This window comes from Centropristis striata, chromosome 24 (assembly GCF_030273125.1).
Source record: "Centropristis striata isolate RG_2023a ecotype Rhode Island chromosome 24, C.striata_1.0, whole genome shotgun sequence".
Taxonomy (NCBI): Eukaryota; Metazoa; Chordata; class Actinopteri; order Perciformes; family Serranidae; genus Centropristis; species Centropristis striata.
Genome location: NC_081540.1, coordinates 6,622,337 through 6,640,612, shown reverse-complemented (window position 1 = coordinate 6,640,612; position 18,276 = coordinate 6,622,337). Strand labels below are relative to the sequence as shown.

Genomic DNA, 18,276 nt, shown 5'->3' with positions numbered 1-18,276 from the left:
TAAGATAATGGCCTGGCCTAGCCTTTGTCCAGTGTGTGACTTAAGCGTATGTATTATGCCTAAATCAAAATAAAATGTGACTTAAGATTGACATGAGTGTGTCATAAACATGACATGGGATGTGTCATGAACAATAATGACACTTTGAAGTAACATTAATGCTCATGGTACTTATCATGTCATGTTTCTGACAGGCTTGTGTGACTCTTATGTAGACACCTTCAAAATAAAGTGTTACCATAACTTGCTTAAGTCACAAAGGCACGTTCAAAAAATTGCCTGAGTCATTTATTTCTCTTAAGTGAAATAATTTACACACAGTGTTATTACTATGCCAATAGCCATCCTTTGTTGCATCCTTTTTGAGTGAAATGATCAATAAATGCCATATGTTACACTTTTGGTGAAGTTTTTTGTGTTTCCTGCAAAACTTGAAAAAATTAGTTAGGCAATTATTTTAACAGGGTGACGATATGGCAATCGGGAGACCTAACTTCCGGTGTCACCTGTGGTGACTTTCAGCAGCTTGACGCAGCTGGTTTACTTCTGGCTTCGTGGCTCATTGAATTCATCAGCTCACGTTTTATTTATCGATAACGTCAAAGTGCAGAAGTGAAAAATGTCGCGTTTATTAGCAGCACTTGTGGCTGCAGCGCTGCTCAGCTCGGGGGCTTTTGGTAAAACTGTAACAGGACTTTTTCAGAGCGAAGCAGCGAGACAGCAGAATGGCCAATTCATCACTAAATTCATGTACCAAGGTAACATTCACTCTATGGAGTCTTATAGGGCTATCTTGTCCATTTTTGAATCCTTTTCATGTCTTTACGTGTCATTTTGTGTCTTTTTTGGTCATTTCTGTCTTTTTTGGTCATTTTGTGTCTGTTGTTGTGTCTTTTTTTTTAGTTATTTTGTGTCTTTTTTTGGTCATTTTGTGTCTTTTTTGGTCAGTTTTTGTCCTCTGGGTTTTTTGGTCATTCTGTCTTTTGAATTTGTGTCTTTTTGTGTCTTTTTTGGGTCATTTTGTGTCTTTTTTTTAGTCATTTTGTGGTTTTTTTAGTCCTTAGTTACTAAGTCCAACATAAAATGTGATTTTTAATCTTTTTTTTTACTTTCAAAACACTATCATGCTCAATAAAGAATTTTAAATGTTTCAAATGTGAACAAAGGTTGCAAATATAACATATAAGAGGGTTACATCCAGTTCTATCATTTTATACTAAATCTATTTGAGCTTGTCTCCAGTTTTACTTGGTATATCATCATCAAACTGAAATTGGCCTCATGGAGTTTACAGCCAGAACTTTAGAGGTAAATTTACAGTAGGGCTCCACGCTGCTTTGATTTCTAGTGTGGATGTGATGAAAAAGTCTGAATGATTTGGAGCTTTTGGAGACTCCAGAGGGTTAAATATGAAGACGTGTCATCTCAGGGTTAGCTCATTCATTCAGCATTAATGTTTAAAATCATGTGATGACGAAGACACATAACGACTAAAAAAAAAGACACAAAATGACCAAAAAGTCACAAAATTAGAAGACAGAATGACCAAAAAGACACATAATGAGAAGACAGAATGACCAAAAAAACACAGAGAACACAAAATGACTAAAAAAAAGCACAAAATGACTAAAAAAAGACACAAAATTACTGAAAAAACACCAAATTATTTTTTTAAAAGACACAAAATGACAGAAAAAAACAAAATTACTTAAAAAAGAAATAAAATGACCAAAAAAAAATGAGTAGCCTATCTGAAATGAAGACCGTTCCTCCTAAAAGTGTAATACCATCGCTGTTGGTATGGTTACGTGAAATCTGATAATGAGAAGACAGAATGACCAAGAAAACACAGAGAACACAAAATGACTAAAAAAAAAAGCACAAAATGACCAAAAAAAGACACAAAATAACTAAAAAAAGACACAACAACAGACACAAAATGACCAAAAAAGACAGAAATGACCAAAAAAGACACAAAATAACTAAAAAAGACCCAACAACAGACACAAAATGGCGTTTATTTTTGAGTGAGATTTCTCTGACTGTCTTGTTTGCGTGTCTGCAGGTGAGAAGGGTCTGCTGGTGTGCAGGTTGGACAACTCTGCTCTGGCCGTGGAGAAGGAGTCCAGGCTGCTGCTCTATCAGGATATGGGCTCAGAGCTGGACAACCTCAGCTGCTCCGAGAGGCTCGCTAAAGCTTACTACACCAGTAAGAACCAGAGCTGTGTTGATTTGATTCTTCTTCTTCATCCACACCGTCTCCTCCTCTCACTGTGTTTGTCCTCCCGCTTCAGTTTCTCTCAGTGAAGAAGAACACAACCAGACGATCCCTCGTCAGTCGTCTCCGACAGCCTGGCAGGCCCTGTACGCTGACAGATACACATGTCAGGTAGAAACAAACACACCTTATATATCACATTCAGAGTCTGTCTTTTACAGCAGGGGTCTCAAACTCGCAGCCTGCGGCCCAATTGTGGCCCTCGTGACGATATTTTGTGGCCCCCACCTTGATATGAAAGTCTAATGTGAGTTTTATATGAATGGCACTTTACCGTGTTGTGTGTGGAAGGTCCCTTTAATTACTTTTTTTTTGTGGTAATTTTGTGTCTTTTTTTGGTAATTTTGTGTCTTTTTTTTTTTTTTTTTTAAGTCTTTTTTAAATCATTTTTACATTTTTTTTTGTCTTTTTTTAAAATCATTTTGTGTCTTTTTAGAATAATTTTGTGTCTTTCTGGTAATTCTGTGTCTTTTTTTGGTAATTTTGTGTCTTTTTAGAATAATTTTGTGTCTTTCTGGTAATTCTGTGTCTTTTTTTGGTAATTTTGTGTCTTTTTTTAAAAAAAGGTGTTTTTTAAATAATTTTGTGTCTTTTTTAATAATTTTGTGTATTTCTTTGGTCATTTTGTGTCTTTTTTAAATAATTTTGTGTCTTTTTTAATAATTTTGTGTATTTCTTTGGTCATTTTGTGTCTTTTTTAAATAATGTTGTGTCTTTTTTGGTACTTCTGTGTCTTTTTGCAAATTTTTACAACATAAATAAGTGAATAAAATAACATCTAATTAACATGGAAAATGTTGTAAAACATTTTTTTTACCAATTTTTGTGAATACATTTGCATTTTCTTTTTTCAATAATTCATGGCATTATACCTGCACAAAATAACATTTTTGAGTTCTCTGTACTTCTAGCTGTGCCGTTGACATTTATGTGCTTAAAATGACCAGAAAATCTAATACATAAACAAATAAATGAGCAGTTATAGAATATTGTCCTCATCGGTCAAGCACATGTCAGTGTGAATACTCTTAAATAAATAAAATTCACAATGTATTTAGCAACACACACTTAAACCAGCAGTGTTTCATTATCAGCATGCTTCAAAATTGAATAAACTCCTGAATGATCCTTTTTCAGTCTCGTGGTTATTCTGTTTTCTTTGTCTCCAGGAAAGCGCCGTGATTCCTTCTCTCGCTGATCTGAGTTTTACCGTCTTGTTGTTCAACGCCGACTCGGCTGGGAATCCTCTGGAGCACTTCAGCGCGCAGGAGGCAGGTCAGACATCTCAAAAATGTTTTTGTACAACATTTTTCAAGTGCCAACAAGTGGGACTAATATTGGGGAAAAATGGGACTCTGCACGCTACACATATTGAATGAATGAATGCTTTATTTCGGTTCCAAAAACAAAGAAAAAACAAAATAAAATCATGTTTTTACAAAAGAATCCATCAGACAGCAACCAAAAAAGGAATAGGCTGAAGCCCCATGGCTGGATGGTACAGGAAAGGCAAAAATAGCCTCTCCTGTACTGATCTACATCAGGGGTCTCAAACTCAAATTAGGAATTAGGAATTCCTCCGCTGGAGGAAGTATCAAAATGACCAAAAAAAGACACAAAATTACTTAAAAAAAGACACAAAATTACTAAAAAAAGACACAAAATGACAGAAAAAACTAAATTACTTAAAGACACAAAATTACTAAAAAAAAGACACAAAATTACTGAAAAAACACCAAATTATTTTTTTAAAAAGACACAAAATGACAGAAAAAAACTAAATTACTTAAAGGCACAAAATTACTAAAAAAAGACACAAAATTACTGAAAAAACACCAAATTATTTTTTTAAAAAGACACAAAATGACAGAAAAAAACAAAATTACTTAAAAAAGAAATAAAATGACCAAAAATCTATCTGAAATGAAGACCGTTCCTCCTAAAAGTGTAATACCATCGCTGTTGGTATGGTTACGTGAAATCTCCCCCTTTTAGTATGTAAGTACTCATCTAAAACATGTGATTTGCAACAGGTGTAAGATACTGGAAAAGCTTGAAAATGGACATTGAAAGTCCTTGAAAAATTCTTGAATTTGACCACTGCTGAAGTGTACGAACCCTGCATATTGTCTGGAGGTTTGTGGGGTTCAGAGGGTTAATAAATCAAATCATAAATCTGCTTGAATTGAGGCTTTTATCAAACTGTTTTCAGTCAACAGTCACCCACACTGCTTCATGCTCGTGTGCTGCTATTAAAAAGATGTTTGTGTTTAATATTTCAATGGTAGAAAGTGCATCAAGAGATTGTTCCTGAGAGATATGCATCATTTATGTGGGACAAAATGTTTCCCCTTGACTCGTTTCATTCTCTCACAGGTCTCCATAGCTTCTACTTCCTCCTGCTGCTGGCTTACTTCATCGCCAGCTGTATCTACGTGCAGCCTCTGTACCAGGCCCTGAAGAAAGGAGGTCCCATGCACACCGTGCTCAAAGTGCTGACCACGGTGCTGGCCCTGCAGGGCTGCTCCGCCCTCTGCAACTACATCCACCTGGCCAGGTGGGAACCCAGTGACACCATGCACATGACTGGAGCATTCACACAACCCAAAGCTAAAGAGTTAGCCATAATGCATAATGCAGGTTGTCACGATACTAAAATTTTTAACTCGATACCGATACAAAGACCCCAAAATTTAACAGAAATATTTTTATTAACAAGAAAAACGGGTAACGCTTTATAATAAGGTCCTTAATAACCATTAATTAACAAGTTATAAGGCATTGTTCTCACTTTAGATCCGGTAGTTGCAAAAAGCATAGTTAACTTATAATAGATGAGCAATAAAGTATATTTTAATATCAATAAGCAAACAAAATAAGATTAATAAAGGCATGGCAAAGACATAATGGGTGGGTCATGGGTGTTTGTAATGCCATTATTAACACTTATATAAGCTTATAAACACACAATAATGTTAATAAGCATATTGTAAGGACTTACAAGGGCCTTATTACTTGTTAATTAATGGTTATTACAAGGACCTTAATATAAAGCATTACCGAAAAATGCAACATGTAAAAATTAACAGAACCACAGGTTAAATATTTATAATAAAAAAACAGTTGTGCAAAAAGAAACTGCAACTATGATAACAAACTTCAGGTCTGAGGAAGTGCACAAAATAAATAAATACAATAAACAATAACAATTAGAACAATATTTTCGGCTGTGTGTGTTGCAGGTCGACTTTTCTCTGTTTCATTCTGAGAAAATAACACTTTTCAGTCACCAACACTTATGTAAACGTATTAACTCTATGCTTATGTATACTGACACTGTGTATACTGAGGGTATCAATACTTTTGAAAATGAGTATTGTATCCGGATATGACGTTTTAGTATCAATACTTTTTTGAGTATCGATACTTTTGACAACCCTACTGGTGGTTTGATGTGGGAGCTGGTGGAGACCAAAAACAGAGCTAAAAGCAGAGGAAATATTCAATCAATCAATCAGACTTTATTTGAATAGCACTTTTCATACAAGAGAAATGTAACACAAAGTGCTGCACATAAAAAATTAGAAAATAATAATAATAATAATAAAACATAGAAACAAGCAAATAAATAAATAAAAGAGAAGACGAAACACTACATAACATTAAATATTATACAATTAATGCATTACATTATCAGTTATACTATAAACGATAACATAGAAAATAAAGATTAAATAGGAATTAAAAAATAGCTAAATAAACATCTTTACTGTTCAGTGTCAGTCAATTGCTGATTATATTTTTAAAAAAGGAATAAAACAAAAAACATGACAAGCAACATTTTCTGCATTATAAATTGTGTAAAAAAGTTTTCATAACGGCACATATCGGACAGCTGATGCACAGATAGCGATAATATCTGCCAACTGATAAATCTGTTAGTCTAGTTTTAATGTAATTATTAACGAGACTTGGAGGTGAATTGGAGAGTGGCTTTTCTTTTTTTATGATTAAACTTTTATTGAGTTTTTACATTTTTTACAAGACCAAACTAACAACCAATTTTTAAAAAAGGTGCAAAATTAAGATACACAATCTTATGACAATAAAACATAAAAGTAAACACAATACAATTAAAATAAGTACATAAGAAGACAGGTAAAATTAATTAAAACAGGAGGCAACCATCACACTATTGACCACAGTCCGCCTTCACCTTCATTTCCGAGAGTGGCTTTTCTTATTAATAATAATAATAATAATAATAATAATAATACATTTTATTTGTAAAGCACTTTTCATAAAGAAATCTCAAAGTGCTACAGAAACAAAAAAACAAAAGACTAAGAGAAAAACTCAGACACATTAAAATCAGCAGTAGATAAAAAAGACACAGGTACTAAAGTAAATTATTAATCTTTACGTGTTTATTACCAACTGCAAATATGTATTTTATCAAGTGTTTTTAACGTTGTAATGATGATTTTCTGTCTCTGGTGGTGTTGTGCAGGTATTCCAGAGACGGTGCTGGTATTCCTCTGATGGGCAGTCTGGCAGAGTGTATGTTCTTTATTACTACTATCAATTATCTGCTATTATTTCAGATTTTCCAACAGATTAACTGTGTTGTTGTGTGCCTGCTCCCTGTGCAGTCTGGGATATGGTGTCCCAGGTGTCCATGCTGTACATGTTGCTGAGTCTGTGTGTGGGCTGGACCCTGAGCCGGGGCAGGAAGCCTCAGTCCAGACCGCTGCAGTGGGAGCAGTCACGCACCTCCACGGCTGTCGCTGTGGGCGGAGTCGTCATACAGGTGAGCACGACTGTTATTTCAGGTAAATTACTATTTTTGTTTTGCATAAATTAAATGAATTTATAAGGATTCAGATTAGATTTGTCATTGCACAAAAATACAACGAAATTCAATGCACTCACATACTGGACTAAAAAAAAGCACAATAAATAGTAAATAACAAGATACATTCTCATCATCTCAGCACTTAGTATATTCATGTCATTCATTCACTGTACCATCAACTTAGTGCCATTGTATGCATTAAAACAATAGTGTAAATATATAAATATATAAGGTGCCGAGCATTGAGTTAGGTGTGGATGTCCCTGATAAGGACAGTGTGTAAAGTAAACTGGATCATGGATATTTGTCAGGACAAAATAACAGGAGTTAACCTTTCTAATTTGGGAGGGGGGCTTGTAGAACCTGATAATGTACAGTATTACAATATTGGGGAATTATTACATTATGAGTACTTGCGAAATGAAGGCTGATAATGTAATAACCTCCCATTAATGTTACACTTTTGGGAAATGCACTTTATTACATTATCGGGAAGTTATTACATTATCAGATTTTATTACATTTTCAATGGACTCAAGTGCAGATTTTTTGTTAAATTATCGGGAATTTATTACATTATCGGGTTCTACAGGGCTTAAAGAGAAAATATGTTTTCTTTTTACATTAAAACATGTAAACATGTTCTATTTGAAAGCTTAACTTCTGTTATCCTCTGGGGGCCTTTATTTTGAAATTCCAGGAGCTGTGTCATGCAGAATAATAGGTGACAGAATCTGAAGACTTGTAGGTCAATCCGTCCTGTGGCTTTGCTATCAATACAAGAAAGCGTGTCATTTTCAGGGAGCGTTGCTGCTGTGGGAGCAGTTCTCCGAGTCAGAGAATGAACATCACAGCTACCACGCCCAGCAGAGCCTGGCAGGGCTGCTCCTCATGGCTCTGAGGGTCTGCCTGGCCCTCCTGCTGGCCTCCGTCCTCTACCAGATCATCTCTACTGAGAGGAGCACCCTGAAGAGAGACTTCTACCTCTGCTTCGTCAAGGTGAAACACAAAACTGTCTTTTATAACACCACACCGGGAAGTTCTTTTTGCCCTAGATCAGTCATTTTGCAGCCTAAATTTAATGAAACTGCATCCTTTTTTTTTACAAACCTGGACCGTACCTGTATGTCGTCACCCTGTTAAAATAATCGGCGAACTAATTTTTTCAAGTTTTGCAGGAAACACAAAAAACTTCACCAAAAGTGTAATATATTACATTTATTGATCATTTCACTCAAAAAGGATGTAACAAAGAATGGCTATTGGCATAGTAATAACACTGTGTGTAAATGATGTAACTTAAGAGAAATAAATGACTAGGAAATGTTTTGAACATGCCTTTGTGACTTAAGCAAGATATGGTAACACTTTATTTGAAGGTGTCTACATAAGAGTCACACAAGCCTGTCAGAAACACGACATGACAAGTATCATGAGCATTAATGTTACTTCAAAGTGTCATTAATGTTCATGACACATCCCATGTCATGTTTATGACAAAGGCATGTTCAGAAAATTGCCTAAGTCACACACTTGACATAGGCCATTATCTTAAAGGGGTAAAATCACATGATCTGATCAACTGAGGATGAAGGAGATTTTACCATAGGTGGCAATGAGGAGATGGTTTAGGCAAAAAAAACAATTTTGACAAAAAATGACTTAGGCGATTATTTTAAAAGTGTGACGATGTGTAATGACTTGTGCGCCATTTCTAAAACGTATGCTCATATGGGTCGTTATGGGCGTAACTGACAAATGACATATTCTGTCGATCTTGTCGGCTGGTCATGTGCTCTTCCTTGTGTCCTCTGCAGGGATGCTTCCTGTGGTTCCTCTGCCATCCGGTCCTCTTCCTCATGTCGTCCATCTTCAACGAGCACCAGAAGGAGAAGGTTTGAACAACCACAAACACAAACTCACCTCATACCTAAACTTTCTTTCTTTCTTTTTTTTTAAACAACTGCAATATGTTCAACATTATCTTTTAGTCGGGAAGAAACGCAAAGGTGACTGAAATTAACATTTGATTAAATGTCTTTAGCTGTGGAGCTTCTGGGGCTGTAAATAAGTAGCTTCTCATCTAAAACATGCCATTTACAACCGTTGAAAGGTCCTGGAAAAGCTTGAAAATGGACCTGAAAAGTCCTTGAAAAGTGCTTGAATTTGACTACTGAAAAAGTGAACAAACCCTGCTACCTGGTCTTTCCTATTATTACTATATACTGTGATATACTATTATTATTATTATTATACTGGCCTTATTATTATATATTATATTATTTTATTTATAATTATTTTATTTATTTTATCATATTGTTACTATTTATTATTACATATTATATTATATATATATTATCATTGGTAAAAAAGTGTATTGCATTATTGGGAAATGCACTTTATTACATTATCGGGAAGTTATTACATTATCAGGTTTTATTACATTTTCAATGGACTCAAGTGCAGATTTTTATTACATTATGATGATGAATAAAGTAATGTATCTATGTATCTCTCTGTTAGGTGGTGACTATCGGTGTGATCCTCTGCCAGTCCATCTCCATGGTGATCCTCTACCAGCTCTTCCTGTCTCGCTCACTCTACTGGGAGGTCTCCTCTCTGTCCTCCGTGTCTCTGCCCCTCACCATGTCCAGGACCAACCACAGGGGGCGCTACTGAGGACATCCACTGTCACGCTTCTGAGCGAGGGGAGAGCACGCCACGACACAAAGGCTTCACTGCTCTGAACGCTGCGTCGGATGAGGCAGAGCTCCTGATGATATGAAACCGTGCTGAGCAGGTCAGGACTGTCACAGCAACACCCTACCTCTAGATACATCGGTATTGCTGAGCAGAAGGAAAGATGGTTTGAACTTCAGAATGGAAAATGACATGCTGGATGCCAGAACTAAAGGCCAAAGTACAATTTCAGAACAGACAGGCCAAGGACGCATCTACAAATGGATCAAAGACTCGCGAAGGAACACAGATGCAATCTTTGCGCTCTTGGCTTTGATAATCACTATTATTTTTAAAGAAAACACTCAGCACAGGGAAGCGTTACATGTGTCAGATTTAGGGCTGCAGGGATGAAGTGTTACTGACAGGATCAAATTGCCAAAGATAGATTTAAGTAGGAGTTTTGTCTTAGAGACGTGTTCACCAAATGCAAAGCAAAATTGTGCACAAAATGTGTGATGTGAATCCCATATATTTAAAACTTTTGTATAAAATGTTTCAATTTGAGCGATAAATTCACTGTGTCATAGCCCTGATCAATCCCAACTCCTTTAAGAAAACAAGCATTTTAAGAGTTGCGATATTTCAGCATCATTTTGAATTATTATTGCAATTGCACTGTGGGTTCAATTGCTTTGCATTTGTTGTAAACGCAGCATAAGGCTGGACTTTTGCAATCATTTTCTTAATGGTCAACAAGTCCCATGAAAAACAACTGCATTTTCTGACTTTTCAGCCCAGACTGATAATGTAAAATATTCCAAATGTGTCAAAAATACAGTTTCATTTTCAGAAAAGGCTCAGTAATTCCTTAAACACTGTAGGCACTGTAGTTTTTAGAAAATGCTGCTTAAACGGGAGGAAATTGTGCATTTTGGGAGACTATTTTCAGCTGCGGATTAAGTCACATTTGTTGCATGTGTGGGTGTGTTTATGGTAATGAAGCAGCAATATTTCTAATGAATGAGTAATAAGATATACAAGCACTGGCTAAACAGATAATGCATTGTTAGTTTTCATGGGATTTATTTCCAATAAGAGAATTGATTAGTGTAGGTGAATGGATCAGTATGTGGTGAGATTGATATGTTACTATGGAAACACTGAAGAAGGGACAGGTGGAAGGATGGATACTGTTTGGACAGATGGTTACAGGATGTGGACAGGTTAACAAAATTATTTTTAGTCGCCATAATAAAAAGGATTAGCGCACTTTTGTGTTTGCACATCCAAAGAGCCAAAAGATAAGTGTGTGCTTCCTGCACATCACTGATCAAGCTGTACTTTGAGTTATTTTTTCACTCTCGACATGAATTACTGAGCTGACAGCATGTGAAATCATATAAACTGTATGTAGCTGGAGACACACTGCATGACTTCTCTTGTAAACTGTATGTAGCTGGAGACACACTGCATGACTTCTCTTGTTTTAAGGACTCCACTTAAACTGATAGCTGACATGGAGCATTGACATATTTATTCATTGTTGTGTATTTATTTTTAAAGTGAATATTTGTAAAGTGAATGTTGGAGGTAAACCAGTTATCTGGGTGGTTTATACTGTGAGTGCACAGTATGTGGCTGCAAGAGAATACATCTGCCCACAATAACAATCTAATTCTATTCAAAAACAACAAAATGAGGGGCCTCTGTTTGTATTGTTTGCTAAATATTCACACCACACCGATTGTCATATGTGATTATGGTTTAATTTAAAAACACACAAGAAACAGTTGTCCTGTCATTTTTTTCTTTTATTTTTGCAGTATGCACACTGCAGTTTACATATATAACATGTATTTATTTTCAATACAACCTGTGGAAATTTGACCTGTGTAATCTGTAATAAAGTAACTGTTATAAAATAGATTTTAAATGTTACCTAGTTAATCCCAAATGTTTGTGTTATTGCTAATGTCCTTCATTATGTTACATTGATCATATTTACTAAAATTGCTGTTTTTCTGCTGAGGTTTGGTGGAGTCTTGGTGCAAAGCTGTTTACATTTACACTGCCTGCTTAAAGTTCCCCAGTTTGTGTTATTTGCAGGTATTTTCAGGTCTGTTTCAATGTATCTGAAGCGAATTATCTGTCTGATAGATTTGGATTAAAATTGATCAGAAGGCACTGCACTTATTTAACCCTCTATGGTACGGTGTTGCCCTCAGACAAAATTCCCATTTTTGGCCTGTCAAATATCTACAATGCATGTTTTTGAGTGATGCAATACTTTAAAACAGAGGGGAAGAGAATAGGGAACCAATAGCAATGCTTTAATTTGTCACATGATCTCCAGGAGGCTATATTGAAACCTTATTTTGCAGACTTTTCCAAAGGAAACCGCTTTGCCATTTTGTGCCACACAAAATCACTCAAAACGTCATTTCGTGGCCCTTTTGCATCTGGAAAAAATATATTCCTACTGATAGGTGAGTAAACCATCATTTTTGATAGACAATCATTTCAATGGGCTGTTGGTTCAATGGTACAATGTTTCCTACAGGCAACATTCAGACAAGACACCCATTAAAAAAGTTCCTTTTATAATGTTTTTAAATTTAAAATGTTAAGTACTGTACCCTGTTGAAGCTACTGAATCTTTTACACATGTTTATCAAATGATGTCAAAATTAATTAAAAAAACGTTATTTTTCTCTTGTGTACCGTTATGGTACAATGTTGCCTACAGGAAACAAACCCCAAAAAACTTCCACAAAATTTTTTTAAAATAAAAATTTCTTCAGATTATGTTTATTTAGTCTATTTTAAGACAAAAAAAAAACAATCCAAACATATTTTTCCTAACTGGCATTATAATGTGTACCATAAAGGGTTAAGTGATGGTGCTATAGGAGTTATTAAAAGGTAATTCCTATGATGGGTAAATCCATGTCTATAGAAACGTTTACGGGTCTTCAAACATATAATAAGAATCACACAGTGTTAGAGTGCATCAATAATGTGGAAAAGTAAAAACTGAAAATCGTCACGAACAGGATTCGAACCTGTGCGGGGAAACCCCATTGGATTTCGAGTCCAACGCCTTAACCTCTCGGCCACCGTGACTACGCATGTGTGTGGGCTATGGGTCACTATATGAATATCGACCGCAGTATTGCTACTGCTGACGTATTGCTACATTGTCTGTTCTATTTTTTTTATTCATTTTAGCGATATTTCCATATATATATGTATATATATACTAGTGGTTTAATGCGCAACCGAAGCGATGTTACAGTAAGGGAATATTGTGTTTGAAAGCGCAGCATAATGTTTTTCAATTTCATAAAAGGTGACATTTTACTAACTACTGGTATATTCTGTATCTGTGTGTATGATGCATTCTAGATTTGTGAAAAATAAATTTGTGATTGTAGAAAGTTCTGGTGTTTTGTTGTTTTTTCTCCTTGCGTTGTATCGGAGATATCGTTCATAAAAATAACTATATGTAAAGTAACTTTTTTTGATGAGTGACTATGTCTGTTAGAACCTTTTTCATAACAGCCTGCCGGATGCGTTCAGGTTCAATGGGAATAGTTGTAATGATTTAACCGAATGACTTGTTTAAATGTTTAAACAAAATTTAATGAAATAAACTTCACGAAATTATTTGTATTCATGTGTATGTGTATTATGCCACAATGGTTTATCAACATTATTAGGGGTTTTAAGGGAAACTGAAACCAATGACTAAAACCGCATTGTCCATTCATTATTGAATGCAGCACAGCTTACGTCAAACAAAAGCTGCATTTCTATTGGTCCGTCACTGTAAGTCCCGCCTCCTTCAGGACAGCATTAATAGCAGAGAGGCTCTCAGTGAACAACAAACTTCAACAATACATCCGCAAAAATGATCAACTGGAAGGTAAATATTGTTTAATATACTATTTTATAGATACCATAAGCATGTTTTGTTATTAGTGTAATCGCTGTTTGGTCATTAGTTCCTTCCTGGTCTTAAGGGTCGTTAGCATATTGCTAACTTTGCTGTAGCTCAGTGAATTTGCATATCCAACATTTCACATTTTAGCTGCATAATAAATACTATGTCCGGAAAATGAGTGTCTTTTCGTGGCATATTCCGTCTGTCTGTTTCTTCATTTTTCTTTGTTGTGTGAGTAGCTGTGATTTTTCTCTCAGAAATGCTTTAACACTGCCCCTATAAACAAGTTGAAAATAACAGGCAAAGCAGTTTTAACAGTCAAAAATAACAAGTAGCAAGTTAATAAGTAGAGAAAGAGAGTACTGTAATGATTAGGAAAATGTCTTGAAACCTAGCATGCTGTTTTTAAACTGGTCAAATGTATGAATACAGTCTCGGCAATGAAAAATGTGCTTATGACCTGAGACATCTACAAGCCCAGAATGCACATGGTTTGCAGCTGCTTCTCTCTTTCACACGCCGCCTCCCCTCTGTGTGACTCAAATTAACTCCCACCTCCAGTGTGGACAGCTGAGGCCTCGGGTGGAAAGAGGGGAGGGGGGGGGGGAAACCTCTCCAGGATCCTTGAATGTTCCAGAGCTTTGTTCATCCGTCTTCAATTTCCTTTTGACCAGTCACACAAAGTCAGTCCAGTAAGGAGGAAAAACTGCTCCATTTGTGTCCTGAGGCCAGTGGAAAAGTTAGTATGTCTAGATGTGAAAGCACTGAAAAACAGTTGGGGAAAAACATGATCCCTTGTGTGTCCTCAGGCTTTGGATAATGTCCCCGTACTCCTGTACATCCTGGCCCTGAAGACACTGCTGCTGTGTTTGGCGTTCGCTGGGGTGAAGATCTACCAGGGTAAGAAAGTAGAAGAAGCTCTGAAGAAGGAGCAGGCTGAGAAGAGGAGGCTCGCCCAGCAGACCCAGGACCTCTTGGACAATTTGGCCAATGACGACATAGACAACAAGAAGGAGGACTAAACAGGAGAGAAGCTGCTCTACACAGGAACTGCTGGTACATTTAACTTCAGCTGTTTTACAGGCAGTAGTGATGCAATCATAGTAATATTTACAATCAGCTGGCACATCCTAAAATCTATGGGTACCCATGAGTCTCCCCTTTACAGACATACCCACCTCATGCTAATCACATGCAGTTTAAGGCAGAAACTGGGCCTTTTTTAAATATATTTTTTGAAATGCAGATTTTTGCTTATTGTATTTGAATATTTCTGTAGTCATGGGATTGCAGACATTGGGTATGACTGAGAATGATATGGTATGATTGAGACTCCCATATGTGATGTGTCACCCATTTTTGTCCTAGTTTTTACTGTATAAAATGACCTGTTGTGACCTCTAGGCTTTCCTCAGTAAAATGACAGTAAACAGTTCAACACTCCAACTTGTTAAAGCATTTAGATTTTTCTATTAAACCTCTTAAGATCTTTGGTTCTCTCAAGCACACATCCTGCATTTATATATCTCACTGACTTTCCCTCTTTCTTTTCCAGGGAAATGTGTCACTGACCTGAGGAACAAGCCATTTTCCCCCCACATATGATCCAGATGTCTGACTGTGGGCAGCAGCAAACTGCTTGTGGAATCAGTACCTGTTTTTTACACATATATATAACTTTATGTAAATGTTTGACTCAACAAAGTTTTTATACAATTAAATTACAACACTGAAGTGAGACTGGCATGAGGGACTGTTTTGTAATTTTAAACAGTTATGAACTCCGTAAAAGAACTATATATTGAATTAGTTTCATTTGGTACAATGGAATAGAGGTAGGATCAAAGCTTGTCAAATCTGCTTATTTTTAAGAACACAGCATGGTATTTATTCTGTTATATTCCTTGTAAATGGGAACCAGCTTTGTGACTATATTAAATAGTTTGTTCCACGTGCTACAATGTTGTTCTGTCTTCATTTCCTGGGATTCCTTGGGGTAAAAGATCTCATGAGGTGTTGCAATAATCAGAAAAATGTCACCAGAGCAGTTGCGATCATTGTAGTGGCGTTTAATCGAACATAATCAAAGTGCCACTGATGCACCATGGGGATTTGCTGTACGCAGGCAAAAGGATGTTATTGTCCTTATTTTTTGCGATCGTTTTCGAACTCCCAGGAGGTCGGGGATCGCTTCCAATCGCCTGACTTTCACCCAGGAGGGTTCAAATCTTATGAGGTGAAAATTGAAGCTTTAAAACTCAAAAGAAGATGCAGCCAGATAGAGCAAATAGCTCAGAGGGAGAGATTACTGCCTTCAAGACAGAAGGTTGTTGCTTCGATACTTATGAAATGTAGTGAATTTTGAGGTCTAACAGAGTGACGACGTGAAACACGCAAAGGAAAATGACTGTGTCTGTCAGAGCCGATAGCTCAGTCAGATAAGTGACAGGCTTGAAACAGGAGGTTATGGGTTCAAACCTTATGAGGTGAAATTTGTAGCTTTATACCAGAATGAAGAAGTCAAATATACAAAGAGAAACAACCACTTCTGTCAGAGCTGATAGCTCAGTCAGATAAGTGACAGGCTTGAAACAGGAGGTTATGGGTTCAAACCTTATGAGGTGAAATTTGTAGCTTTATACCAGAATGAAGAAGTCAAATATACAAAGAGAAACAACCACTTCTGTCAGAGCTGATAGCTCAGTCAGATAAGTGACAGGCTTGAAACAGGAGGTTATGGGTTCAAACCTTATGAGGTGAAATTTGAAGCTTTATAACAGAATGAAGAAGTCAAATATACGAAGAGAAACAATCACTTCTGTCAGAGCAGGTAGCTCAGTGTGATAGATGACTGCTTTGAAGACAGAACGCTGTTGGTTCGATTCCTATAAGGAATTTTGAGGTTTAACATTCACAAGGAAGAGTTAAATACGCGAAGAGATGAGGCCGAGTAGCCAAATGCACTGGTGGACAAGTGGTTTGGGCAGAGTCCTCGAGTTCTCACCAGTGAGTGTGTAGCAGAGAGTTCGACCCCGGGGCCCCTGCCAGTGTCGGGAGGCGGCGGTGGGGGCATTGTCCCCACCGTTGTTTCTGAGAGATAAATGTGGGGGGTTATATAAAAAAATCACACGACCAGCTGAAATATTACTGACGAGGGAGATGCAATAGCAACTAGAAGACAGTTGGAAGGAATGCAATAGCAACTAGACAATGCCCCCACTGTTGTTTCTGAGAGAGATAAATGCGGGGGGGGGGGGGGGGGGGGGAGGGAGGAGAGAGAGAGAGAGAGACACTCTCACACTCAATTAAAGACAGTTGGAATGAACACGGCAATAACCTTGGGAAGGATCAGTAATGGGAATCAAAGTCTAGTTTCCAACTGTCTTCTAGTTGCTATTGCATGTTCCTTCCAACTGTCTTCTAGTTGCTATTGCATGTTCCTTCCAACTGTCTTCTAGTTGCTATTGCATGTTCCTTCCAACTGTCTTCTAGTTGCTATTGCATGTTCCTTCCAACTGTCTTCTAGTTGCTATTGCATGTTCCTTCCAACTGTCTTCTAGTTGCTATTGCATGTTCCTTCCAACTGTCTTCTAGTTGCTATTGCATGTTCCTTCCAACTGTCTTCTAGTTGCTATTGCATGTTCCTTCCAACTGTCTTCTAGTTGCTATTGCATGTTCCTTCCAACTGTCTTCTAGTTGCTATTGCATGTTCCTTCCAACTGTCTTCTAGTTGCTATTGCATGTTCCTTCCAACTGTCTTCTAGTTGCTATTGCATGTTCCTTCCAACTGTCTTCTAGTTGCTATTGCATGTTCCTTCCAACTGTCTTCTAGTTGCTATTGCATGTTCCTTCCAACTGTCTTCTAGTTGCTATTGCATGTTCCTTCCAACTGTCTTCTAGTTGCTATTGCATGTTCCTTCCAACTGTCTTCTAGTTGCTATTGCATGTTCCTTCCAACTGTCTTCTAGTTGCTATTGCATGTTCCTTCCAACTGTCTTCTAGTTGCTATTGCATGTTCCTTCCAACTGTCTTCTAGTTGCTATTGCATGTTCCTTCCAACTGTCTTCTAGTTGCTATTGCATGTTCCTTCCAACTGTCTTCTAGTTGCTATTGCATGTTCCTTCCAACTGTCTTCTAGTTGCTATTGCATGTTCCTTCCAACTGTCTTCTAGTTGCTATTGCATGTTCCTTCCAACTGTCTTCTAGTTGCTATTGCATGTTCCTTCCAACTGTCTTCTAGTTGCTATTGCATGTTCCTTCCAACTGTCTTCTAGTTGCTATTGCATGTTCCTTCCAACTGTCTTCTAGTTGCTATTGCATGTTCCTTCCAACTGTCTTCTAGTTGCTATTGCATGTTCCTTCCAACTGTCTTCTAGTTGCTATTGCATGTTCCTTCCAACTGTCTTCTAGTTGCTATTGCATGTTCCTTCCAACTGTCTTCTAGTTGCTATTGCATGTTCCTTCCAACTGTCTTCTAGTTGCTATTGCATGTTCCTTCCAACTGTCTTCTAGTTGCTA

The 18,276-nt window shown here is 36.9% G+C and overlaps 2 protein-coding genes and 1 non-coding gene across 3 annotated transcripts; 2 read left to right on the top strand and 1 right to left on the bottom strand.

The window, feature by feature from the left end:
* Nucleotides 1–524: 524 nt before the first annotated feature.
* On the top strand, nt 525–11,252 carry gpr180 (G protein-coupled receptor 180). The gene is made up of 10 exons (XM_059327542.1): nt 525–758; nt 2,066–2,209; nt 2,295–2,389; nt 3,448–3,553; nt 4,655–4,835; nt 6,789–6,838; nt 6,931–7,088; nt 7,935–8,132; nt 8,951–9,028; nt 9,657–11,252. Exons 1-10 carry the CDS (start codon nt 620–622, stop codon nt 9,810–9,812), a joined length of 1,305 nt encoding a protein of 434 aa, XP_059183525.1. The 5' UTR covers nt 525–619; the 3' UTR covers nt 9,813–11,252.
* Nucleotides 11,253–12,856: 1,604 nt separating this feature from the next.
* trnas-cga (transfer RNA serine (anticodon CGA)) lies at nt 12,857–12,938 on the bottom strand. The gene has a single exon. It is a non-coding gene; the product is annotated as a tRNA-Ser (tRNA).
* A 675-nt stretch (nt 12,939–13,613) lies between these two features.
* LOC131962979 (small integral membrane protein 11-like) lies at nt 13,614–15,719 on the top strand. The gene is made up of 3 exons (XM_059328097.1): nt 13,614–13,740; nt 14,568–14,814; nt 15,314–15,719. The coding sequence occupies exons 1-2, from the start codon at nt 13,726–13,728 to the stop codon at nt 14,778–14,780; spliced, it is 228 nt and encodes a 75-aa protein (XP_059184080.1). The 5' UTR covers nt 13,614–13,725; the 3' UTR covers nt 14,781–14,814; nt 15,314–15,719.
* Nucleotides 15,720–18,276: the final 2,557 nt, after the last annotated feature.

Excerpts from the sequence above, each read along its gene's own strand:
- gpr180 (XM_059327542.1), top strand. The coding sequence starts at position 620 with ATGTCGCGTTTATTAGCAGCACTTGTGGCTGCAGCGCTGCTCAGCTCG. Across the intron at positions 759-2,065 it reads CACTAAATTCATGTACCAAG|GTGAGAAGGGTCTGCTGGTG; the intron begins GTAACATTCACT and ends GCGTGTCTGCAG. Across the intron at positions 3,554-4,654 it reads CTTCAGCGCGCAGGAGGCAG|GTCTCCATAGCTTCTACTTC; the intron begins GTCAGACATCTC and ends ATTCTCTCACAG.